At 40.7% G+C, this 25,608-nt stretch overlaps 3 protein-coding genes across 3 annotated transcripts in view; 1 reads left to right on the top strand and 2 right to left on the bottom strand.

Moving 5' to 3' along the window:
• LOC117266005 (uncharacterized) overlaps positions 1 to 13,783 on the bottom strand; it is a 30,928-nt gene extending 17,145 nt beyond the window's left edge. Inside the window, exons 1-6 of the mRNA XM_033640912.2 lie at positions 13,671 to 13,783; positions 13,314 to 13,381; positions 11,941 to 12,226; positions 10,355 to 10,509; positions 9,140 to 9,419; positions 8,807 to 8,954 (exon numbers count right to left, since the gene is read on the bottom strand). Of these exons, the coding sequence (XP_033496803.2) occupies positions 8,807 to 8,954; positions 9,140 to 9,419; positions 10,355 to 10,509; positions 11,941 to 12,226; positions 13,314 to 13,377 (933 nt within the window). The 5' untranslated portion in view covers positions 13,378 to 13,381; positions 13,671 to 13,783. The remainder of the gene's footprint in view (positions 1 to 8,806; positions 8,955 to 9,139; positions 9,420 to 10,354; positions 10,510 to 11,940; positions 12,227 to 13,313; positions 13,382 to 13,670) is intronic.
• On the top strand, positions 138 to 5,845 carry LOC117266009 (fucolectin-1-like). Its single transcript, XM_033640924.2, has 6 exons — positions 138 to 267; positions 528 to 595; positions 2,678 to 2,963; positions 3,476 to 3,630; positions 4,523 to 4,805; positions 5,050 to 5,845. The coding sequence occupies exons 2-6, from the start codon at positions 532 to 534 to the stop codon at positions 5,198 to 5,200; spliced, it is 939 nt and encodes a 312-aa protein (XP_033496815.2). The 5' UTR covers positions 138 to 267; positions 528 to 531; the 3' UTR covers positions 5,201 to 5,845.
• A 5,097-nt stretch (positions 13,784 to 18,880) lies between the features above and the next one.
• LOC117266011 (fucolectin-1-like) lies at positions 18,881 to 25,336 on the bottom strand. Its single transcript, XM_033640926.2, has 6 exons — positions 25,199 to 25,336; positions 24,844 to 24,911; positions 23,133 to 23,415; positions 22,487 to 22,641; positions 21,758 to 22,037; positions 18,881 to 21,559 (listed from the first exon to the last, which is right to left on the bottom strand). The coding sequence occupies exons 2-6, from the start codon at positions 24,905 to 24,907 to the stop codon at positions 21,409 to 21,411; spliced, it is 933 nt and encodes a 310-aa protein (XP_033496817.1). The 5' UTR covers positions 24,908 to 24,911; positions 25,199 to 25,336; the 3' UTR covers positions 18,881 to 21,408.
• Positions 25,337 to 25,608: the final 272 nt, after the last annotated feature.

Raw genomic sequence — 25,608 nt, 5'->3', positions numbered from 1 at the left:
TTAATTAAGGGTTTTAGCTAAGCTCAAGTTTATGCAATACACACTTCATAAAAAGTTGTTGATCCCTGATCTAACAGCTGAAATCAGCCTTATCTATGTACCCAGACAAAGACAAGTCTTGTGTGGTAAATCATCAATAAACAACAGCAGGTGTCATGATAAGATGTGCACATAAATATCTCTGTGTGGTCCACATCAAATCATATTCATCAACACAACAGAAACAGCAGCTCCTCGTCTTCTTCTGGATTCATTCTGAAAGTCAAGGTATGTGTTTGTAGTTGAATAATGATGCTTTTAAATGCACAGTTTGGAGGTTAAAGGTTAAAACTACACACAGGTAATTTATTATTTTCCACCAGTTATTCTTCTTATAACAGTTATTTTATTTTGATGCAGTTTGGATATCTAACTTCTAGATCAAAGATTGTTGTAGGTCTGGGATAAATTTCAGACAGTAATAATGATGACAGTGTTTATTCCTTCAGTGTAATTCTGGCATTGACTCTGTTGTCTGTCTCAACCAGAACAATGAAACACAGCTCAATTCCGTTTTTGCTGCTCCTTCTGGGGACGTGCTCGGCTTACACCTATCGTGAGTATGACCTGGCTCTATCTGTGATATCTTTGTTACGAAACATTAAAATTCCCCTCCGCTCAGAAGTATTTTCCTTATCATTACTTCACCTGTATGTTTGAGCCTCACTGTGCAGAGTGATGTATTTAACACTAGAAGGCTGCGTTCACGTTCGTCTGCTGAGCAGGGAAAGTTTCTCTGAGCTCACCTCTCAGTTCAAATCTCAGTTTAAGACGTGGATGTACAAACAGGATTTTGTGGCATCACACCAGTGCACGGTCTGCACACCAAGAGTTTCTGCAAGATTTGTTTGTGTTGAGTGAAAACTTTAAACATACAATGGTATGAAAAGAGATGAACTATTACCAGCAGCACTATCTTTATAATGACAGTGTGAAAGGGATCTTCGTCATAATTGACCTACTAAGAATTATCAAATGATTCTGCAGCTCTTTTTGGCTTTACTGCTCTCATAGTGTCATTTTCAGCTTCAGCAGGCAGACGCAGTTTCAGACTAACTGGTGAACATAGTGAAACATTTAGCGCCCAAGAGTCATATTTCCTTCAGGAGTTGTTGGAGAGCAAAAGCAGCTCAAAGCGAGTGAACATTGGACTCATGCTGGATTCATGTGCTCTTTAGATGGGCCCATTTCCCAGGCTGGGAAGTCGTTCTTCTGACTTCAGTGTGTTCATGAGCTTTAAGCTGTAATTTAGAAACAACATGGACGCTACAACGGAGAAGTGTTGGATTTTATTGCTCAGAGCATTTAAACAACATGTTGATAACAGTTTGAAGATGTAAATTACAAAATGATTTTCTCCCAGACTTGTTGCTGCACCAGTACATCCCCTAAAACTACAAAAAATATTGTTTTAACTAACTTAGATCACACAGAAAGTGTTTCAGCAGCTGGAGACGGCTCTTTGTAAAAAAAAAAAAAAAATTATGAGAATGAAGCTTTTTACTCACAGTTTTTTGCATTACTACACGCCTCACGTTTCTGCACTCTAGGCACATGCCGTTTTTGCCAGAGTGCTCTCACAAGTTGAAAAAACTTCAACTCAAAGCAAAAAAGAGCCTAACGTCATCTCTGCTTTTTCCCCATTGTCCAATCAGATGATTTGAGAGGCGGGCCTTCTGTGGTGGTCATGACAACAAGCTTACAGTTGGTAAACAGTGGAGGAGAAACTGGTGGTAGTGGTTGCTGGATACCTGACAACAGGTTGTCAAACTGCCCCGTAGTCATCCTAAAATCTGCCTGGAAATGTCCATCATGGAGGAGAAGCTCCAGGACCAACTGGTGGTACTCCCCGTGATCCAGCCTCTTTTTTAGGGTCTCATGTACCCACACAGATCTCTGTTTATCCGCTGACAGCCTCTCACCCTCAACCAGAGCTACAGACAGTACCCTCTGCCTCAATGTTTTGGGTGCTAGATACTGATTGCTGTCAAATAACTAATACATAACTTTTCTAACTCATCAAGGTCACAACGTTGATTATTCAGACACCACATGAATGAAAGGTTACAGTCATCATGTGGACTCACAACTCTGAATGACTGATAATGTTGCTCTGTAACTACTTGATGTGTAAAGCGACTGTTAAAGAGACTTTCTGATTCACAGAAAATGTGGCCTTGCGTGGCAAAGCAACCCAGTCAGACTGGTTTGGAGTTTTTTTTGGAATTGCCTACAATGCTATTGATGGAAACCATGAATCTAACTATGGAGCTGATCGTATCAAGTGTCTAAATATCAGCTGCTGTACATACACATTCACTTTCTACATTTATTATTTATTTGGAACAGGCAACAAAGAAACAATGCCACACTGTGCACACTTAAGTGCTCTATCCCTGCAGCACTCTATAAATCTTTTCATAAAACATTATATTTTATATCCTCAGTGTCAATTCTTCCCTGTGGTATCAAATATCGATATTTTTCAAGGTATTGAATCATAGTTAGAAATTTCAGTATCATGACAACACTGCTCAGGGAGTTAAGTTATTAGTTGAGGCACTGATTTAAATTTAAAAATTCACAGAAAATCTTCCATTATAACGTTTTAAATGAATTCCATCTGTCTCAATCCTAGAAAACGTGGCCTTGCGTGGAAAAGCGACGCAGTCAAACCGTTATGTGCATGCATTTGGAGCTGCTAGCAGTGCCATTGATGGAAACCGTGAATCTAATTTCCACTCTGGCTCATGCACCCACACTGTGGAACAGGCCAACCCCTGGTGGAGAGTGGACCTGCTGGAGTCCTACATCGTCACCTCCATAGTCGTCACCAACAGAGGGGACTGCTGTGCAGAGAAGCTCAACGGGGCAGAGATTCACATCGGCAACTCTTTACAAGACAACGGTGCTGCAAACCCAGTGTGAGTGAACAAAATGACATATTAAATACAGGGGAAATTGTTTAGCAGATGTAAACCACCAAGATCCTGACGCAGCTCATCTTATGATCTGTTAGCTTGTGGATGATGGACTGAATTATAGCTGCACTTGAACATGTGACATGTGCTGTGTGAAATACTGCCTGTATTCTTTCTCTGGCAGGTTAAGTGTTGGTATTATTTCTTATTGCTATCGACCAACGACGTCAAAAATATGCCTTCGTATGTTGGCAGCTTTTGGCTTGTTCTAGATGCTGGAGGAAGATGATGTGAGTGTTGCATTCAGAAATACTCATTCCAAGTGCCCAAGCGACTCTGACACAAACCGGACTGTTCATAAATTCGGAGCGCTGTCTGAATGTACCGTTCAGTTATCCACAGCACCGCACTTCCAGAGCAGCAGAGCGCCGAGCAGAGTGAATGTGTGATTAACTTAACCTTTGTTAATTCATGTAGAAATATAACCCTTAATTTCTGCTCTCTTTCTCTTTTAGGGCTGGTGTAATTCCTCATATCCCAGCAGGCAGGTCCTTAAAAATGACTCTAACCAGCCTTGTGGAGGGACGTTATGTGACTGTGGTTCTGCCTGGTTTAAGAAGGGTCCTTATGCTCTGTGAAGTGGAAGTCTACGGATACCGCGCTCCAACCGGTGAGAACTGATTATATGGCTGAAGCCACACAAGATGTGACTTTTTTTAGATGATGCACCAGACCAGAGTTTGAGCTGCATTTCAGTCAGGACCACTTTAGTCAAAGCAAACTTTATTTTCATTTGTAGTATTATATTTGGTAGTATGGCTCTGTTCTGGGGCCTTCTGCCTTTCCTAGGCCTATGCAGAAAGCCTAAGGTGCAGAGAGCACACCTCTCTGCCCTTCCTTGCGCCCACAAGGAAAGACTAAGGCAGGGAGAGCAGCAGCAAAGACCCCCAGGAACAGAACAGAGCAGCATCAATGACAAACAGAAGTGACACTGATAAGTCAGACACAGCATGAAAAGGAGGAGCTGGGGTGGAGTTGGGTTGCAAAGCAGCTTGCAGAGGAAGCAGCAACAGTACACAGGCCAGAGCAGTTTAAATAGGGCGCCCTGAATGAGATTTGCCAAGTGGTTGTATAGAAAGGAATCATGTGATGTATCAGCTGACTCCCTTCCATCAGTCAGCTGCTCCATCAGTTGATTAGGCTGTTTGAGATCAGCTGATGTAGCTGGGATGTGAGCTGAGCTTGACATCGTGTCCTGTGACACTACCAAGAGAAGAGAGCACATCAGGCCAGTCTGAGCTGCTCTGCGCTGACTTCCTGCTACATTTAGAATTGATTTTAAGATTTTCTGATTTTCTGTGATTTGTAATGCCTCCGCCTCATTTTCCATACTGCCGCAGTCACACCAGAGTGTGAACTGCAGTCATTTGAACAAAGAAAACAGGCAGAATGCGTGCACGTCTTGTTGGTGATGAATCGCTCCTTTGCAAAGTCCAATCTATTTGGAAGGAAAGGAAAACTTATTATCAGTGCTGATGCTTTTAAATGTGTTCTGTCTGCAGGAGAGAATCTGGCGCTCCAGGGAAAAGCCACACAGTCGTCTTTGTATTCTACAGGCATTGCATATTTAGCTATTGATGGGAATCGTATTGGGTACTGGAACCAGGGTTCTTGTACTCACACAAAGGCCGACTTCAACCCCTGGTGGCGACTGGACCTGGGCAAAACTCATAAAGTGTTTTCTGTTAACGTAACCAACACTGTCGATTCTGTCCCACAACGACTTAATGGAGCTGAGATCCGAATTGGAGATTCTCTTGAAAACAACGGCAACAACAATCCCAGGTAGTTTAATGTCCATTAATTGGAATACTACAGTAACCTAAACTTTGTGATTATTGAATATCTTTATTTGGGTTTCTCTGAAACACATTTATGCCCAATTAAAAAAAAAAATCCAAATATAGAATACAGTATAAGTTTGGCATGTTTTACCAGTGACTTAAATTTATCAAATTATTTAGAAGATTTAGCCGTTTATTTAAATGATCATTTGATGTGTTCACAAACTGATTTCTTTTCCTGCTAGGTGTGCTGTGATCTCAAGCATCCCCGGAGGTTTCACCCACACCTTCCAGTGTAATGGGATGAACGGCCGCTACATCAACATCGTCATTCCTGGAAGAGCCGAGTACTTGACCCTGTGTGAGGTGGAGGTGTACGGCTCCAGACTGGATTAGCTCTGAGGAAGTTTAAAGCTGATAAGGACAGTTACTTATTATATTGGTCTTGTATAGACTCATCATTCATCCCCAAAATACAAACATATATTTTTCCTCTTACCTGCAGTGTTGGAGATATGTCGTAGAGATGTCTGTCTTCTCTCAAATATAATGGAACTAGATGGCACTTGTCTTGTGGTGCTCAGAGTGCCAAAAATACAGCAGCAATGTCTCTTTTCAGAAATCATGACCCAGTTACTCAAAATAATCCACAGACCTTGTTGTGAGCAGTTTCATGTAGGGGCTATTTTCTCTCTATCGAACTGCACCCACCAACCGTATCACTGGGCACCACTGAGCTAGCTAACGTTAAAGCTCAGCCGAGGGGGGCGCCATTAATCTTTACATCTTGTGCTGTCACAGGCTCGAGCCTCTCATCCATAAGTAGATGCACGCTTCCTTCTGACAGGAAAAGTACAGCTGTATTTATCTGAGAATTGACCGTCAACAGCGAGTAAACGTGGCAGGTTTTTCAAAATGCAGCGTATAAAAGGAAAACACACAATAAAAGTTTGTGTTTATGTTGTTAAATGTACAATCAACCAGTGCTATCATGTATCCTGAAAAGATAACAATAAAAGTGTGTTACATTGACTGATCTGATCTCTGCTGTCTGTGCTCTTTGCTTGGTCAGCCATGAACAAGATGTCAAAAATCATAAAAGGATTACTAGAGACTTTTTTTGATGAAGCAAACCAGTCCAGTCTGTGTATCAGAAGTTGTTGTTTTTTGTTGTTTTTTTTTAATATATATTTTTTTCAATTTAACAAAACATACAGAACACACACACAAACATGGCTCCAGTAGGCAAGTCTGTGGGTCCAGTGAAAAGCAAATCCTGCATGTTTTGTCATGACTTCACTAAAGTCGTGCCAAAATATTTTGAGCTTTGTACATGACCAGGTGCAATGCAAAAACGAGCCCTCATCTATACCACATCTAAAACATCTGTCTGGTAACTCAGGTTTATATTTATGCAATCTTTGTAGCGTTATATAGAGTTATCTATCATTAATAGTGTCAGACAAACTCTTTTGACATAACTCTGACCAATGCTCTGCATCTATTGTTATATCCAAGTCAGATTCTCATCTCTCTAGATTTATGCAACCCCACTTTTGAAGCTCCTTCCATTAACAGATCATACACTTTTGAAATGAACCCAGGTACATTTCCTTCATGAAGCAGCTTCTCTACATCACTAAGCACAGTTAAAGTCATTTTAGGTCCCAAAGTTGCTATAAGAAAGGATCTTAGTTGAAAATAACGTGTATCAGAAGTGTCTGCAACCTCACCACTAGATGCCACTAAATCCTACACTCAGGACCTGTAGGGGCCATAACATGCTGCATGCTGACACATGACGCATCTCTAACCACCCGGAAATCATGAGGTCGGGCGCTGTGTGCGACTCTTGTTCCTATTGTGTGCCAACTTTCAACAGCGCAAAAGCAGGTTGCGTTTGAAGTTGCAAAGCAACCATAACAAACACTAGTCTCTTGCACAGAAGCTGATGACATCAGCACGCTGGCTGACTCTGTCGTCTGTGGACATTCCCATAGGAAAGCTGTAATAGAACTAGTGCTGGCTCCCAGCAACAGTGATGTGATTGGATCCAAATCCGTGTACTTCCTCGACCAACGGCTGAGTAGCTTTGCCTTACTACACCTGCCTTTTGCTGTTCCCCGAATTGTTGTCCGTAGTACAACAGAAAAGGAAGTGTTCAGTGCATCGCAAGAAGAGATTAAAATGGATACGATTTCATTTGATTCAGCTTTATTGCAGAGCTGCAACTCTGTTACATGTAACACACGTGCCGTACCTATGGCAACGCCGTCACGTGGTCTGGATATCCCCGCCCATTTCTATTACAAAACGAAAGACGAATGTCCCCAGACTCCCATTCCGAAGTAAGGGAGGCTGGTTACGCGAGACTAAACAAGCACCAGCCTACTTAGATGAAATCCTGAGTGCAGACCAGGGGCTGTATTCACAAATATTCTGAGAATATTGACTCATAGAGCTCCTAACTTAAGCTAAAAAAAATCAGTAAGGAGTCCTAGCTAGAAAGTTCTCAGACCAACTCTGAGCAAGGGATGGGACAGAAACTTTCACTTTAGTGAGGAAGTATGGTTGACCCCATCGCTAGGTGTGATGCATTCTTTTAACAGATGTGATTGGTTGTCACAGACACGCCCCTTTGTGAGCCTGTAAGGTGTCCACACCCGGTAGAGATGAATTGCTGACTGTGAAAGTGTTGTCATTGTTAGTGTGATCACTGCTGATGGAAGGTTGAGACAGACCCAGGTCATCACTGCTGCACTGTTGGATTTTTCCAGTTTTTTTAATATCTCAATAATGTGATCATTTTATTCCTGGCGTTATAGCATTAATGTGTTGTGTGGGAAATGTGTGCGTAACCCTGATGAGATCAACCACAAATATGATTTCAGCACAATCTAATCTGTAGCATTTCATTAACTCACTGTCATCCAGCATTTGGAGAATATTTCCAATCACGCCCTAAAAAAAAGGTGCTCAGGAAGGCATGCATACTGTGATGCCGTCGCTCTGGCATTGAGCTCGCCTGCCGTGCGTCTACATCAAAAAGAAAGAATTAGAAGGTGCAAAGAATGCAGCATGTGTACGACACTGTAAGTATGAGGCTGCACCTTGGATATCTAGCTAAGCAATACTGGAAGCTGGGGGAAACAGCGAGTCTGGCTCTCCTGAAATTAAAAAAAAAAAAAAATACACCTATCAGCACCTCTAAAGGTCAACAGCAGGTCATACATGTTACAAACTGTTCCATGTGAAGTGAATGCAAAGGTACTGCAGGCTGTTTTTTTTATATATAGTTTTGATTTATTTCAGCAATGTGACATAATATTTATCTGCAGGCTGTGACAGTACAAAAAAGTTGATTATTAGAAATCAAATCTTCACTTAGGTAAAAAAAAAAAAAAACTCAAGAGCTTTACAAAATAAAATATGATTCAAACAAATACAAAAGTACAAAGTTCAGACAAAATGTCATACAAATATAATCACAACAACCTCCTGCGACCCTGCGTCCTCACACAAGGACATTACATTTTGGGTTTATTAAATCTGTTGTCCTCGTCTGTGGACACTTTTCTGTGCCGTGTAGTGGTAGCAAGAGCACAACACACATCTCTGCCAAGTCAGTCTGCAGCCAATCCCAAAACTAAAGTGGACAAGGTTTTTTTTTTTTTTTTGTTCCTTTGTTTTTGTTTTGTTTTTGTTTATCAAAAGCCACTTCCTGTTCAAAGAAGATGCTTAATTTCTATGCTTGTCAGGTCCTTCTTATACTACATAGCTAAATAACTAAAGCTCTGGTCTCAGGAGGGTGTCACTGTAGGTTAAATGCCAAATGTCAAAAAGGTATGACAGTATGAAAAAATAGCTACCGCCCAGTTGCCAGTTTATTAGGTACACCAAGCTAAAACCAAGGTTGTCTTACACAAAATGTCCTGAGATTATTTATCTAAAGATTATAATGTTTTTTATTGAAACTGAGGTGTAGATTTAAAGGGATACCTAATCCAGTCTGGAACCGTACACCTCCACCTCACACAGGATCAAGTGGTTGGTTCTTCCAGGAATGACGATGTTAACGTAGCGTCCGTCCATCCCGTCACAGTGGAAGGTTTCTGTGAAACTTGGAGGGACCCTTGAGATCACAGTGCACCTAGCAGAAAGAGAAAATCGTTTGTCAAGTCGTTGAGTGATCAGTTGAATTCATACTGTACTGTTTTGATAAATATAAGTTACTGCTCATTATAATAAGGATAATTCTTTTGTTCCAAAAGCAGATAACCAATAATCACAAACTCTTAGCTGCAGTAGTATTTTAATGAATTCACATTAAACTACCTGGGATTGTTGTTGCCATTGTTTTCAGGAGAATCTCCAATTCGGATCTCAGCTCCTTCAAGTTGCCTGCCAGCATCTCCGTAATTGGTGATGTTAACAGTAAACACTTTGTGGGTTTTGCCCAGGTCCACTCGCCACCAGGGGTTTAAGTCGTTGCCTGTGTGACTGCAGGAAGCCTGGCTCCAGAGGGTGTTACGATTCCCATCTATAGCATTATTTGCAATGCCGATAGAATGCAGTGATGACTGTGAGGCTTTTCCGTAGAGCGCCAGATTCTCTCCTGCAGACAGAACACAGTTAAAAACATCAGCACTGATATATGGTTTCCTTGATGCTCTCTGCAAAACAAAGAGGTCCCAATCTGTGAATGTGTTGAGACTGAAATTAAAACTATTTGCACACCGTTGCCCTTTCCTTAAGAAGAAACTGCAGTAAGACAGGATGCCTCTAGACTCCATGGACAAGCATGTCTCACTTAACCCCCACTGTACAAAAAGTGAAGCCCAAATTTCCATGGATGTACAAAGAGAACTGGATACAACCTTAGAGGCGGGGCCACGTTCATTCCAGTGGAAGTTGCACAGTGGTGCATGAAGCCAAAAAAGCTTGATTTCCACAGCATGAAATTACCCAGGTCTTCTGTACCATGGTGCTCATAGCTAAGCGGCTAACTTCCTGTTTAGCGCTCCGCTGGTCTCACCACCAGACAATCAGAGATCTCCGCCTTCTGAGAGTCTGGGGACACTCCTTTCTAAAGTGTTTACTATTGGTTCTGCAACATAGGGAGTTTTTTTTAACTCTGAAATTGTATCCGCCCATCTAAACACAAAATCAGGGAGAAAGACATCAGTCTTTAGTTATGCAAAACGTCTAAAGACTGACTTATGAGTCTAGCGCTCTGCTAACTTGAATGAGGATAATATGATTTAATTGTGCAGCTCCTCTAGACTTTCAAAATGTTATCAGACCAAATTGATCAAATCCCATTTGTGATCTTTAAAAAACTGTGTCCACTGATTCACAGATGTCTCTTTTCCGATGTAAATCTATAGGAAAAGTATTTTTGGGCCCAATGGCATCGCATGAAGGACATACTAATCATTTTCTGGCATACTATATAGTATGGTAGTATGGGTATTGGAATGCACAGTTGGTCTGGTGCATCACCGAGAAAATCACACACTGTGTGGCTTCACCCACAGATTCAGTTCTCACCAGTTGGAGCACGATATCCGTAGACTTCCACCTCGCAGAGTGAAAGGATCTTTCTTAAACCAGGCAGAAACACAGTCACATAACGTCCCTCCACACGCCTGGTAAAGGTAATTTTCAAAGACCTGCCAACTGGGATGTGATTAATTACTGCAGCCCTGGAAGAGAAGGAGAGATGGTGTTAAGCAATAGGAAGTAAGAACACTGACGCTGTGGACAGGCGTGACGCGTTACAAGTCAAAGTTGAGCTGTCCTCAACTTTTTTCATCATGCAAATGTCACGGTGAAACATCAGCCAGTCATGTGTTTGTCTGTAGCTGTTGTGTTATTTATTTAGTTAGCGGACACTATGCTAACTTTATGTGCATTGCAGTTTTCACAGGGACATACAGTAATGGGGCGGTGAAATGTGATGTTAAAATGGAGCTCAGAAATTGATCAAAAACAAAGATTTTTTTTTAACAAATTCAAACTTTAGATGACGATTATGTGGCAGGTCACACTGTTTTTATGTCGCTCATAGTGTGAACACAGCTTAGTCATCAAATTAAAAACATATGCAACTAAAACAGTTATTTGATTGCATTGTTGGTGTCCAGTTGCACTTTATGTTTCAGGAAATGAACAGGCATATGCCAAGTCCAGTGTAGTTTTTTAATCCACAAAACTCATTCAGGGTATCAGGGAGGATAACAGCTACATTTTAAGTGCATGGAACCAACATTTTGAAAATGTAATAAATCCACTAATGCATTTCAAAATCGTCAGAACAGCTCGTCTGTCGTAATCCAAGTGCCCTGAAGCTGCAGCACACAAAACTGACTTAATTTGGGGCGTCGGTGGCTTAGTGGTAGAGCAGGCGCCCCATGTACAAGGCTGTTGCCGCAGCAGCCCGGGTTCGACTTCAGCCTGTGGCTCTTTGCTGCATGTCACTCCTCTCTCTCCCCCCTTCACACTAGTCTGTCCTATCGATTAAAGGCTTAAAAATGCCTCCCAAAATATCTTTTTTTTTTAAAAAAAATAAATAAATAAATAAAAGACATAATTTACTACGCTTTTATAGCATCATTTCTCACCGTGGTCAGTTACGACGGATGAGCCGTTCTGACGTTTTTGAAATGCATAAGCAGAGTTTTATTACATTTTCAAAATGTGGGTTCCGTGCATTTCAAGTGTATGGAAAAATACGGCTAGCTGTTATCCTCCGATTTTATTATTACTTTATTTAGCTCGTCATCGTCTTTTTTATTCATTAAGTAAAAAAAAGTAGTTGATAAATTTTCGTCATAGTTTTTGTCGACAAAGTTAAAACTGTCACAATGTTTGCCCCAATTTACCCCCCAAAAAAGGCAAAAAGTGCTCCTAAATTTTAGCTACCTTATGATGACCTGGAGGTGGGCCACATTTCCTGAAGGAAGGACCACCTCCACTTTAATTGTAAAAAACTAATACCCTTTTATGAAATACAACATTAAACCTTCACAGAAGAAGATTAGACGCAGTATCAGGATCTTGGTGGCTTACGTCTGCTAAACAATTTTCCTGGGGAAAACTTTTAGCCAGTTCATTAGGTCATTTCGTTCACTCACACTGGATTTGCAGCGCCGTCGTCTTGTAAAGAGTTGCCGATGTGAATCTCTGCCCCGTTGAGCCTCTCTGCACAGCAGTCTCCTCTGTTGGAGATGATGATGGAGGTGACAATGTAGGACTCCAGCAGGTCCACTCTCCACCAGGGGTTGGTCTGATTATCAGTGAGGGTGCATGATCCAGCCTCGTAGATAGGGTTACGGTTTCCATCAATAGCATTGTAGGCAGCGCCAAATGCGTGCGATGTGCGGTCTGACTGGGTCGCTTTTCCACGCAAGGCCACATTTTCTGTAAATGAGACAATTGAAATACATATTAAAATGTACGATAGAAAAATGTGTGTAAATTATCAAACCTCTTTTAAAAGATACACACTCCGCCCTTCTGATGTAAAGAATTACAGACCTGTCTCTCTTCTTCATTTATCTTTCTAAAACATTTGAGCGTACGCAACAACCGCACTCACAGGGTAACCGGGAGAGAATCTGTACAACCCGGTGGCATTCTGAAGTTGTTGAAATATGGCGGTTGAGCAGTGACTTGTGGCGTCAGACACTGACGAAAGAAGCCATCCTTTAACGTCGGTATGATACGCAGCCAGTTGCCGTTATAGTTTAATGGAGTGTGGCGGCGTCAGGGGGAAATGTAGCGGGACAAGAATCAAAGTTAAAGCGGTGAAAGTCCAAGCAGGGTGGATGGGAGGGATGGTGGATGGATCTAACAACCACCGACTCTCCCCAGGGAGAGCGGTGTTCGTATTCTGTTAGATTATAAACCCCAACCTATTCTTTTTACCTAACCACTTGTTTTTGTTGCCTAAACCCAATCATGTGCGTTAGTTGTTTGAGGGGCAAAAAAAGGATATGTAAACGTTACATTTCCTGTGAAAACAGAAGTGCATTTTAAAGGAAGACAATAGATGTAACAGGCAGAACTTGACAGAGCGTCCCAGAACGTCAACAACCAACACACCCAGAGTACCTTTCACGCCGTATGTGGACGTGGAAAGTCCATGACCAAACGCCAGTATGTGACAGGTGAGAATGTGTTGATCTGTAACCTCAGTGCTGGGGTACCTCAAGGTTTGGTTCTGGTACCCCTCCTCTTTTTTCTCTATACCAACTTATTATTCCCTTACATGGTTTTTCTAACCACAGCTATGCAGATGATAACAAACTGAGTCTGAGTCAGATAATGTATTGATTATTAAAAAGAATTATCAGCTATTATTATTGTGAATTGCAAAATTACTCAATGACTTGACTCTAACATTTAGCTTAAGGTTGTTTTATGGATGTGCTGACAATAAGGACAATATTTTTTTCAAATATGTCTTATATCAAAGATATCACAGATAGAGCCAGGTCATACTCACGATAGGTGTAAGCCGAGCATGTCCCCAGAAGGAGCAGCAAAAACAGAACTGAGCTGTGTTTCATTGTTCTGGTTGAGACAGACAACAGAGTCAATGCCAGAATTACACTGAAGGAATAAACACTGTCATCATTATTACTGTCTGAAATTTATCCCAGACCTACAACAATCTTTGATCTAGAAGTTAGATATCCAAACTGCGTCAAAATAAATTAACTGTTAGAAGATGAATAACTGGTGGAAAATAATAAACTACCTGTGTGTAGTTTTAACTGTCAGTGCACAGTGAGCAGACAAAACTTAAATAACCTCCAAACTGTGTATTTAAAAGCATCATTATTCAACTACAAACACATACCTTGACTTTAAGAATGAATCCAGAAGAAGACGAGGAGCTGCTGTTTCTGTTGTGTTGATGAATATGATTTGATGTGGACCACACAGAGATATTTATGTGCACATCTTATCATGACACGTGCTGCTGTTTGTTGATGATTTACCACACAAGACTTGTCTTTGTCCTTGTTAGTAGATAAGGCTGATTTCAGCTGTTAGATCAGGGATCAACAACTTCTTATGATGTTGAAGTGTGTATTGAGTAAACTTGAGCTAAAACCCTTAATTAATGCAGAATGCAAACAGCAGTAGCAGTAACAGTAAATATGCAGTAAAATCTATTATAGCATAAACAAGTTAAAAGGCTTCAAAGAAAAAGGATATTTATATGCACATCTTATCATTGCACATGCTGTTGTTTACTGATGATTTACCACAGATGAATTGTCTTTGTCCTTGTTAGTAGATCAAGATGTCTGGTGCTTATTGTCTTTATTAGGCACACCTTGCTGGTACCAGGTTAGACCCCCTTTTTAATTCTTGGTGTCATAGATTCAACAAGGTGCTGGAAACATTCCTCAGAGATGTTGGTCCATATTGACATGATGACATCACACAGTTGCTGCAGATTTGTCGGCTGCACATCCATGATGAGAATCTCCCGTTCCAGCACATCCCAAAGGTGCTCTATTGGACTGAGATCTGGTGACTGTGGAGGCCATTGGAGTACAGTGAACTCATTGTCATGTTTGAGATGATGTGAGCTTTGTGACATGGTGCGTTATCCTGCTGGAAGTAGCCATCAGAAGATGGGTACACTGTGGTCATAAAGGGATGGACACGGTCAGCAACAATACTCAGGTAGGCTGTGGTGTTTAAACCATGCTCAGTTGGTACTAAGAAAATCTCCCCCACACCATTACACCACCAGCAGCAGCCTGAAGTGAAGGGCTACAATTCACACAGGCAGCCTCAGTTTCCTGTTGTTAGCTGACAGGAGTGGCACCTGGTGTGGTCTTCTGCTGCTGTAGCCCATCTGCTTCAAGGTTGGACAAGGTGTTGTTGCTTCAGAGATGGTCTTCTGCAGACCTTGGTTGGAACCAGTGCTTATTTGACTTCCTGTTGCCTTTCTATCATCTTGAACCAGTCTGGCCATTCTCCTCTGACCTCTGGCATCAACAAGGCATTTTGGCTCACTGGATATTTGCTCTTTTTGGGACCATCCTCTATAAACCCTAGAGATGGTTGTGCTGAAAATCCCAGTAAATACTCAGACCAGCCCGTCTGGCACCAACAACCATGCCACGTTCAAAGTCACTTAAATCACCTTTCTTCATCATTCTGTTGCTCACTTTGAACTTCAGCAGCTCGTCTTCACCATGTCTACATGACTAAATGCGTTGAGTTGCTGCCATGTGATTGGCTGAATAGCTATTTGTGTTAACGAGCAGTTGAACAGGTGAGCGTGTGTATGTGTTTATATATGTATATATATATGTATATATATGTGTGTATATATATATATATATATATATATATATATATATATATATATATATATATATATTTATATTTAAACTTCAAATTGCATCACATTGCCAGTAAATTCTTTTGATAGTTTATTTTGTAAAGCTCAGTAATAGCTGAAAGTTAAAACTACAGGTTACATTTATTATGTGGTTGTTTTTTTTTTTATAGGCTGTCATTTGTTTTGAAAAATGTGCCACGTGTATCACATGCATTGTTACTGTCAATTCCCGAATAAATACAGTTGAACTTCCTGTTCAGATAAACACAAAGATAAAACAGTAAAATAAGAGAGTATTAATGTTGCTGATTTGCTGCCAGCTGGATCATATAATGCTCAACTTCCTGGTTTGATTAGATAATGTGTGAACTTTGCATTCTCAGGCGTGTTATATTGATGCTGAAAAGACAAAAAAACAATGAAGAGTGAAACCATCTGAGACCAAAATATATCACCTTGAATCGCTTTTAGATTTTCATTCATTTTCAAAATAAACCAGTTTCACTGCGTTGTATGTCAGAGTTAAGACATTTAGATTAATTACATACGTTTTCCTTGTTCAGATGAATTCAGTTTGAATTCTGGTGTGACCATGACTGTTTAGAAAATGAGTCGACTGATTCCACATTTTGTCTTTCAGTCTTCACTCTCAAAAGGTCAGATACTAGCGAGCTAACAACAGTAACACCTGATAGTTGCTGTAAATATTAAGTAACAGCTGATCTCTTTATAAGAAGTTGTTTGTGTGGTGCAACCTGTTTTTAATTTAGTGAGTAAAACTCCATTTAGTGAACACTCCGTTGGATCATATTTATGAAAAGGACTCACCTTGAGGCCCTGATCATGTCAGCTGATACTGTGGTGTACCAGTGTGTATATTATCATACTCAAACAAAATTACAACTTTAAATGAACTCAAAACAATTTCCACACAATAAACCAACAGCAGTGCCTGTTTTTTTATAGTTGGTAATGCAGCTTAAACCACATGTACTGACCACTTTATTAGGTACACCTGTTCAACTGCTTGTTAATGCAAATAGCTAATTAGCCTCATAGCAGCAACTCAGTGTATTTAGGCATGTAGACAATTAATTATACTAACAATAATTCAATTGTAAGTAAATTAATTCAACGTTTTTTGGAAAATCCCCAATTTTCAAAAGGGTTTTCACACTGTTATATCGATGTGCACATCTTATCATGACACATGCTGTTGTTTATTGATGATTCACCACAGGTAACTTGTCTTTTTCTTCCCTTGTATGTACACCAGGCTGATTTGGGGGATCAAGTTAATTTTCATGACATTTTTTTTTTCTTAATTTTGTGTCTTTTATTTTGTCTGATATAAATCATCTTGGTAAAACCTTGAATTGCTGCAGAATGCGAGTCATTTTATAAAGCTCAGTATTAAGTTAAAACTCGTTTACTCTGGTTACATTTATGATTTGTTTTGCTTTTATAGGCTGTCCTTTGTTTTGAGAGATGTGCCACACATGTCCTCATTATTTACTGTCAATTCCCAGATAAATACAGTTGTACTTCCTAGTCAGATAAACACAGAGATAAAACTGTAAAATAGAGAATAGTATTGTTGCTCATTTGTTGCCAACTTCCTGGTTTGATTAGATAACGTGTGAACCTTGCATTCTCAGTATTGTAATATTAGCTTCAGCCACCAGTGTGTGAATGGGCGAATGTGACTGTAGTGTCAAAGCTTTTTAACCCTTGGATGACCCCTGGACATTTTTGTCCACCTCCCCAACTTCCCAAACTCCTCACGGTCAAACGAAAGGTCAGAGGGGGTTGATTTTTGGCAAGGGGGTGTATTTTTGGGTAAGCTCTGGAGGTCCCAACTTTCAACATGCAAGTCCATTTTTTGGGTTTGTTATCAGTTTTAACGACATCCATGATCCTTTGTTTTTAGAGGTGGACAAAAATGTCCACCTTTAATTCTTCGCCCAAAACATGTTTTTTGAAGTACTGTTTCAAATCTTTTCTGTATTTATTTCTCCTTTCTAGGTCTTAGCTAAACTTAAAAGTCACTTTTGCCATGGTTTTCAAGATTTTAACCCTTTCAGGCAAGTTTAAACACATGTGGGTGCTGTTTGTTGGGGTTGCAAAAACACAAAAGGGGGGGTCTGGGTCACAAAAATAATTTTGCAGTGGATCATGTTGGTGCTTATTACAGGGCTACATGGGCCAATGATCCCCACCAAAGGGGGTTTGGATGGCATGATCCTACTCCCACCTCCAGCCCCCCTCTCACCCCCCTCCCTTTGACTCCAATATTAAAAAACCCCAAAAACCACACATTTTGATCCCACTGCCATTGCAGCAAAAAAAGACAATATTTCTCTGTTGTCAGGGATTCCTTTGGTGTGAAAGAGGTCAAAAATTGTCATCAAGGGGTTCCAGTTCATATTCCACCAATGGACGCCTTCACTCACTGCACCTGCAGCACTTCAAAGGTTTTCCCCCATTAACAGTGCTGGGGTAATCAAAACAAAGCTCCATTTTGTTTACAAAAATGGAGTGTAGAGTTGAGGTAGGTGAGCATAGAGCTCATTTTTTTACCAAGACAGTCAGAGGAAAAGCCAAAGAGAAATGGCAGGAGTATGATTATGTCATCCAAATATGTGCAAAATCTAAATCTGTTCACAGCTGAACAAGCTGTCAACACCGAAAACAAACACCAACAAACAAAGTTGCAGAGTGTCGCCACAGGATGGCGCCATCTTGACTGTCACACAGAGACACATACAGTACAGTAAATGCTACATTCTTTTATTGTTGAATAAATAACAGTAACACAGAAATATCTCCAGGTTACATTATGACATTAGTTGAATGCAACAATGAAAAACATGAACGTTCATCATGTGTTTTCTTTTTATAGGCTCCTTTTGTTTTGAAAAATGTGCCATGTGTGACCACGTTATTTACTGTCAACTCTCAAATGAATACAGTTGTTCTTCCTGGTCAGATAAACACAGACATATAACAGTAAAAACAGAGATAGTGATGTTGCTGACACGCTGCCAGGTGGACCATATACAGCGGCTGGCAAAATGTCTTTACTGTGAGTAGTTAAGTAGCAGATGAACTGCTCTGAAAGTTAAAGATGTTCAATATTTTAAGATGACTTTTTAATTTCAATCTTTTACCGTTCCAAAATAACAACAAAGTAAAAGAGCCTGAAGCAAAAGTTTGTCCACCCTGCATGGTCAGTACTCAGTATCACAGCTTCTAAACACTTTTTGTATCCAGCTCAGAGTCTTTAACTTCTTGTTTGGAGGATTTTCACCCATTCATTCTGCAAAAGGCTTCTACATGTAGCTCTGTTAGATTATTGGGCCGTCTTCATGCAGTGCTCTTTGAGCTCTATCACAGATTGTGAGGGCTGTGGCAAAACCTTCAGCTTGTGCCTTTTGAGGTGGTTCATTGTGGATTTGAAAGTGTGTTACGGATCATTGTCCTGTTGTAGAAGCCATCCTCTCTTCATCTTTAGCTTTTTTACAGATGCTGTGATGTTTGCTTCCAGAATTTGCTGGAAAAGCCCAAAGCATCATCCATCCACCTCCGTGTTTAACAGCTGGACAGGTGTCCTCTTTATGAAAATCTGCACCCTTTTTTCTCCAAACATAGCTCAAAGTTCTATTCTAACTTCATCAAACCAAAGGACTTGTTTCCAAAATGCATTTTGTTTTCATTTTCAGTTTTATTTTATTTACACAGGACAGGAATTAAAAATAACATTGTGTGTTACAGTTAGAACTGGCCTGACACTATGCAATAAAAACACATCACAATACAAAATAAAAACAGAAACAATTATCAGAGGCAAAACAGCAAAACATAAGCAGCTACATAGACAATGCAGAGTAGGGAACATTAGAGTTAGGTTAATTATGTTGATGTTGAAAAGGCAAACAAACAATGAGTGAATCCACATGAGACAGAGGAGGAGAGAAAAGGTCTATAATAGTTTGAAATATAACTGAAGTGCTGAACATGTTTGTTCTCTGTACACACTGATGACGACTGACATGGATGAATATAACTATATGAAAAATGATTGATCGCAATGTATCAGCTGAATTAGCAACATGTCCCCTTTATGGTCTGATGGTGCGCTTTTTTACACAATGCCACATTTTTTACAAATGAGAATTTAAATACGCATGAAATGTAGAATAGACAAACGTTAACCTGTTAGTCAGTATTCATAACATTTGGCCAGTCAGATTACAGTTATCTGTTTGAGGCGGCGCTGAAGGACCGTCTATGTGAGCCGCTCTCCTTCTGCTCTCTCTGCCCGGTTAGTGTCAGCTAACACAGCAGCAGCGGCAAACATTCAACACCGAGCCATTAAAAAGACCGAAAAACTCACACTGACACATAAACAGCTTGACTCTGTTGTTAAACCTGTGTGGTAACATTAGCCGTTAGCTAACAGTTAGCCCTGTCACTGTGACTCTGTCCTAGGTGTGGAGCTCACACTCCTGCAGCAGTAGTCTCATGCAGCTCTACAATGAAATGAGATGTACCATAGCTGCAGGAACACATTCTGTTGGGGTGGGTGATACCAACACATTCTCATCTCTAGTCGTCACATATCACTGCTTTGTCAGTGGATGTTCACGTCTACATGTCACATGCCAGATATCCTCCTGCATCTGCTGCTGACGCTCCGGTACAACCCTACCAACGCCAGGATGTCACCAAAAGCACATGTTTAAGTTTAGAAAAAAACATCATGGTTTGGTTCTGCATTCATACAGGAAGGAAACACTGATCTCCCAGATTACAGCCCGGGGTTTGTTGGATCCATCCACCACCACTCCTATCTGCCTTATAGGGACTTTTCAGCTCCTTGTATTACGTTGTTACTGGCAGCATTTCAAGCTGATGCTGTCCAGTGACATATCATACCGCCACTATAGCTGCCGTCTGACCGACCAGCATCATACCATAGCACCATGAAAGGTTGTGTTTGGCTGCGTTACAAACTGACGCCACTGGGCAGCGTATTATAGTGCTGTGAAAGGTGGCTTGACACCAAATCACTGACAAAGCCGCAGTATTCAACCACTACTGAATAAGACCAGGCTGACGATAATTCAGGGCCAGAATCACCAATATCGATACCAATACAATACTTTTTATTTTTAAAACTGGCTTTTTATTTTATTTAGGGGAAGGCAGTGTGTCATGATCCCTCAGTGGCTTTGACTGCAAACAACTAGCATACTTGGAGACGAAGATCGATAATTTGGAGAATTGTAGCAGGAGGAGGAGTTTGCGTGTGTTTTAGTATCACGAAAAGGTGCAGAGTGTACTTGACTACTGCTGGATTTTGTTCATGACATGTTGCCAAAGTGGTTGGAGCTCAGCCTGGATCAGTCTCCGGCACCACTGAAACCAAACCAACACAGAGAGGTTCTTTTTCTCTTCTGTAAATTTCAAAATAGAGAGACTGTCAAGGATTTTTCAGTGGAAACGATGAGGCAGCACCGAGAGTTCAACACAGCCAGAGAGCTGTTCACCGAGATGGGAATATAATGGGAATTCAAACAACCCTTGAAACGCAAGATTGGTCTACAACAGCAACAGGAAGGTGCTCCTTTTTTCCACACTACAGGTGGTGGAGGAATGTCATCATGAAACACAGACTACAGGATGAACACTGTATTAAACACACATCGATGCTTGAACACCAGTAACAAGGATGAACTAACACTACAGATGAGGCAGACACTGCTGTAGTGTTAGCATCTGATGGGAGTGAGACCACCATGTGCCCTGCACCTTCACCGTCAGGTGAGGGAAAGCCTGGTGTGCCAACAACAGCTCAGCAGGGGTTGTGACACTTTATAGTTTGTAAAGTCACAAAGCTCTAACAGTTACTTAATACAGTTTGTGCCCAGTGATCTTAAGTCGTCTGGTAAATTTTGTCGTGCGTTTGAAATAATGAGTATCCTGACTATGAAATATGTTAACATTTTCCTCCTGTGCTGCAGGAAAGGGTTCAGCTCAGGGTAAGCTTCAGGGGTGCTGAGCAGAAGTTCACAGAAAATGAATGGACTAATTATTAAGTTGTGCAGGATTTACAGGAGTTGGCTAAATCAGAGTTAATTGCTACAATCCCGGAGTGGCTGATGCTCATCAGCTGAACATCTGCAATGTAATGTAATGTCACTGTTAGAATTTTTAAACCTCCTCAGACCTAATCCAGTCTGGAGCCGTACACCTCCACCTCACACAGGCTCAAGAACTCGGCTCTTCCAGGAATGACGATGTTAACGTAGCGACCGTCCATCCCGTTGCACTGGAAGCCTTCAGTGAAAGCTGGAGGGATTCTTGAGATCACAGCACACCTAGCAGAAAGAGAGAAAAAACTTTGTAAACTCGTTGAGTGATCAGTTAAATAAGTACTCATTTTGAGTTTTAAAGGTAGTATTTTAGTGAATAAGTTACTGCTCAGTTATAATAGGCATTAACAACCCAATGATAGATATCCATTAATCACAAACTTTTAGTCGTTGTAGTATTTTAATGAATTCACATTAAACTACCTGGGATTGCTGTTGCCGTTGTCTGCAAGAGAATCTCCAACTCTGATCTCAGCTCCAACAAGTTGTAAGTTAGAATCTCTGTAGTTGGTGATGTTAACAGAAAACACTTTGTGGGTTTTGCCCAGGTCAACTCGCCACCAGGGGTTGAAGTCTTGGTTCGTGTAAGTACAAGAACCCTGGCTCCAATAGGTGGCACGATTCCCATCTATGGCATTATACGCAATCCCATGCGGATACACTGACGACTGTGTGGCTTTTCCGTAGATCGCCAGATTCTCTCCTGCAGACAGAACACATTTACAAACATCAGCACTGATATTTAGTTTTGTTTGATGCTCTCTGCAGAACAAAGAGGTCCCAATATGTGAATGTGTTGAGACTGAATTTCACAACTGTTTTCTTAAGAAGAAACTGAAGTAAAAGAATGAGAGGTCATGGAAAGTTGTCAAGATGCCTGTTGTTTATTTTGATCAGCACTGAAAAACGTGAAGGATGCACCAGCAGCTAGCAGTAGGAAATGCGTGAACTTTGTTTTATGTAAGTCTCCATAGTATGGAAGACAAATGTGAAAATTTTAACTTTTCATTCATTTTTTTCAAAACAAAGTAACAACGTGCATGTTTTTTTGCCTGTTTTCTTCACTCAAATAAATGCAGTGCAAAGTCTGGTCTGGTGCATCACATAGAAAATCACATCTTGTGTGGCTTCACCCACATATCTAGCTCTCACCAGTTGGGGCGCGGTATCCGTAGACTTCCACTTCACAGAGTGTAAGGACCCTTCTTAAACCAGGTAGAACCACAGTCACATAACGTCCCTCCACAAGTCTGGTAAAGGTCATTTTTAAAGACCTGCCTGCTGGGATATGAGGAATTACACCAGCCCTGAAAGACAGTGAGAGAGCAGTACATGAATATGTTTATAACTGCAGTAGGCTCATTAAAAGGTATATAGCAGTAAGAATTAATAAAATAATACCAACACTTAACCTCAAAATGAACAATGACAGCAATATAGTCCATGATGAGCAGCGCTAAAATCAACCTGCGTAGTTGTCCCTCCATTGTGACATTAGAAAGTGTCACATTTATCTTGCAAGTGTACTCTTCTTCAACGTTTGCTTTACTTCCTGGATTTTTCCCACGTGGAAATTCTGACCAATCAAGAGCTGCTTTCTCACACAAGGCATTTGATCTGGTCCGCTTGTAAATGCTGCCGTGAGAACACGAACCAACTCTAGGCAATTATACAACTTAGTGACAAAAGAAGTCCCTGATTCAGACCAAAGGAGACGACTCTAGGTCTGAAAGCAGCCTGAATGGCTAAAGTTTCCTGAGGCAAACCACGTGTTTAAGAAGTCATTATGTCCACTCACACTGGGTTTGCAGCACCGTTGTCTTGTAGAGAGTTCCCGATGTGAATCTCTGCCCCGTCGAGCCTCTCTGCACAGCAGTCTCCTCTGTTGGTGACAACAATGGAGGTGACGATGTAGGACTCCAGCAGGTCCACTCTCCACCAGGGGCTGGCCTGTTCCTTGGTGTGGGTGCATGATCCAGCCCCGAAGTCAGATTCACGGTTTCCATCAATAGCATTGTAGGCAGCTCCATGTAAGGTAACCCGGTCTGACTGGGTCGCTTTTCCACGCAAGGCCACATTTTCTGTGAATGAGAAAGTTGAAATACACAAAAAATGCCATATTACCATATATTGTTATGTATTAAATATTTGTTCCATTACACCATTATTCAAATTTGTTCATCGTTTCCTACGGTCATATCTAGCTTGAACTACGCTACACTGCCTCCACAATCTCTGGTGATAATACTGTGCTTCAACTGTACCCCTAAGCTTTCAGAAAATGTTCACAAATACAGACAAAATGAACGCAGAGTAGGGACCAAAGGCTCTGTCTGTCTCCTTCTCCATATCTCACATTAAGCTTTAATGAACCCTTACATTTATTTTAAGGTGGCGCCCTCTAGTGGCCATAGTAATTATTACAGGAGCAGAGAAGGAAGTGACGTGGTGTAGCATAAAAGCGACTAAGTCTGTATAATGTCGTACAAATATTGACAAAGCCTCTACAAGTGGGCGGAAGGGCTGGTGAATGGGTCAAACAAACAGTGGACTTTAACCCAGGAGACAGGCAGCCTGGTATGCTAGTATGTGTACTATGCTATGCTAGCACATATGTAGCATGTCTTATGCAACACATGTGACTTCACATTAGTCATGTTACGTTACTGACAAAAATACATATTTAATGCCAGACCATGTGGTGTTTCCTAACTAAACCAGGTAGTTTTGAAGAAGAACTGTGACTGTCTTATTACTTTAAGGACATGTTTAAATTGAGACTGTTACCATTAATTCGCAAAACTCTACTTAAAAACCTAGTTCCAATTAAACACCCAGTCTCTTTTACCAGCCGGGTGTAGCTATACATTTTGACAAATAAATGCCTATCTCAATTAGAGGCCTGGTCTGGTTGCCAAGCAGTTCATTTTTACAGAAGTTCTTTGGATGAATAAAACCAGATTGTTGACCTCCCATTTAAGACAACATTAGTTAGCTGTTCAGATGGCATATACAAATAAAAATGTTTAAACTTTTGTTAATATGAAGATGCTACACATTGTTACCGTGGATCAGTTCATTTTTCTGAAACCATGCGCACCAGAGAAAACCGCAAGTCATTCAGATTTACGGGCATGAAGAAAAAACAAGTGGTGACTCCTCTGAAGCTGTCATACAGTCAGAATATGTGTCCATTCCTCAGTTACCCCGTAAGTTACTCATATTCCTTTAGTCCATAAGGTTCCACTGATCAAAAGAATCAAAAGGGTTTTTCATAAAAAATGATGTCACAAAATCACCTCAAACATGCACGTCTTACAAGCTGAGATTTTTTTCTTCTTCGGCAGATGAATGTGAAAACAGCCCTCGGTGTCAAACACTGCACATACATCACACTGCACAGTGAAGCTCAAACATCCAAGTGAGATACAATAAGCAGGACATATTTTGAAGTGGAAGGGGACTTTAATATTTTATAGATATCACAGATAGAGCCAGGTCATACTCACGATAGGTGTGAGCCGAGCACGTCCCCAGAAGGAGCAGCAAAAACAGAACTGAGCTGTGTTTCATTGTTCTGGTTGAGACAGACAACAGAGTCAATGACAGAATTACACTGAAGGAATAAACACTGTCATCATTATTACCATATGAAATTTATCCCAGACCTACAACAATCTTTGATCTAGAAGTTAGATATCCAAACTGCATCAAAATAAATTAACTGTTATAAGAAGAATAACTGGTGGAAAATCATAAACTACCTGTGTGTAGTTTAGCTGTCAGTGCACAGTGAGCAGACAAAATTAAATAACCTCCAAACTGTGCATTTAAAAGCATCATTATTCAACTACAAACACATACCTTGACTTTCAGAATGAATCCAGAAGAAGACGAGGAGCTGCTGTTTCTGTTGTGTTGATGAATATGATTTGATGTGGACCACACAGAGATATTTATGTGCACATCTTATCATGGCAGGTGCTGTTGTTTATTGATGATTTACAGACTGAAGACTTGCCTTTGATCTTGAAAGATGAAAGAAGGCTCATTTTGAGTATCAAGAAGATCAGGGATTAGCAACTTTTTATGTATTCCTATTTATTTAATTTAATCTGGCGCTACTTTTGTAAGATTCCAAAAATACATACATACGTATACGTACTGCAGCTTTATGTGTAACAGGGTAAAATATCCGTCAGTAATGCATTTGTTGATAACTGACCCTTTGCCCCTGGAAGCCGATCATAACGTAGCAACTCAATGTTTAACTA

The sequence above is a fragment of the Epinephelus lanceolatus genome, chromosome 10, assembly GCF_041903045.1.
Source record: "Epinephelus lanceolatus isolate andai-2023 chromosome 10, ASM4190304v1, whole genome shotgun sequence".
Lineage (NCBI taxonomy): Eukaryota > Metazoa > Chordata > Actinopteri > Perciformes > Serranidae > Epinephelus > Epinephelus lanceolatus.
Note: the sequence above shows the minus strand (reverse complement) of the source record. Positions and strands in the feature narration are given on the sequence as shown.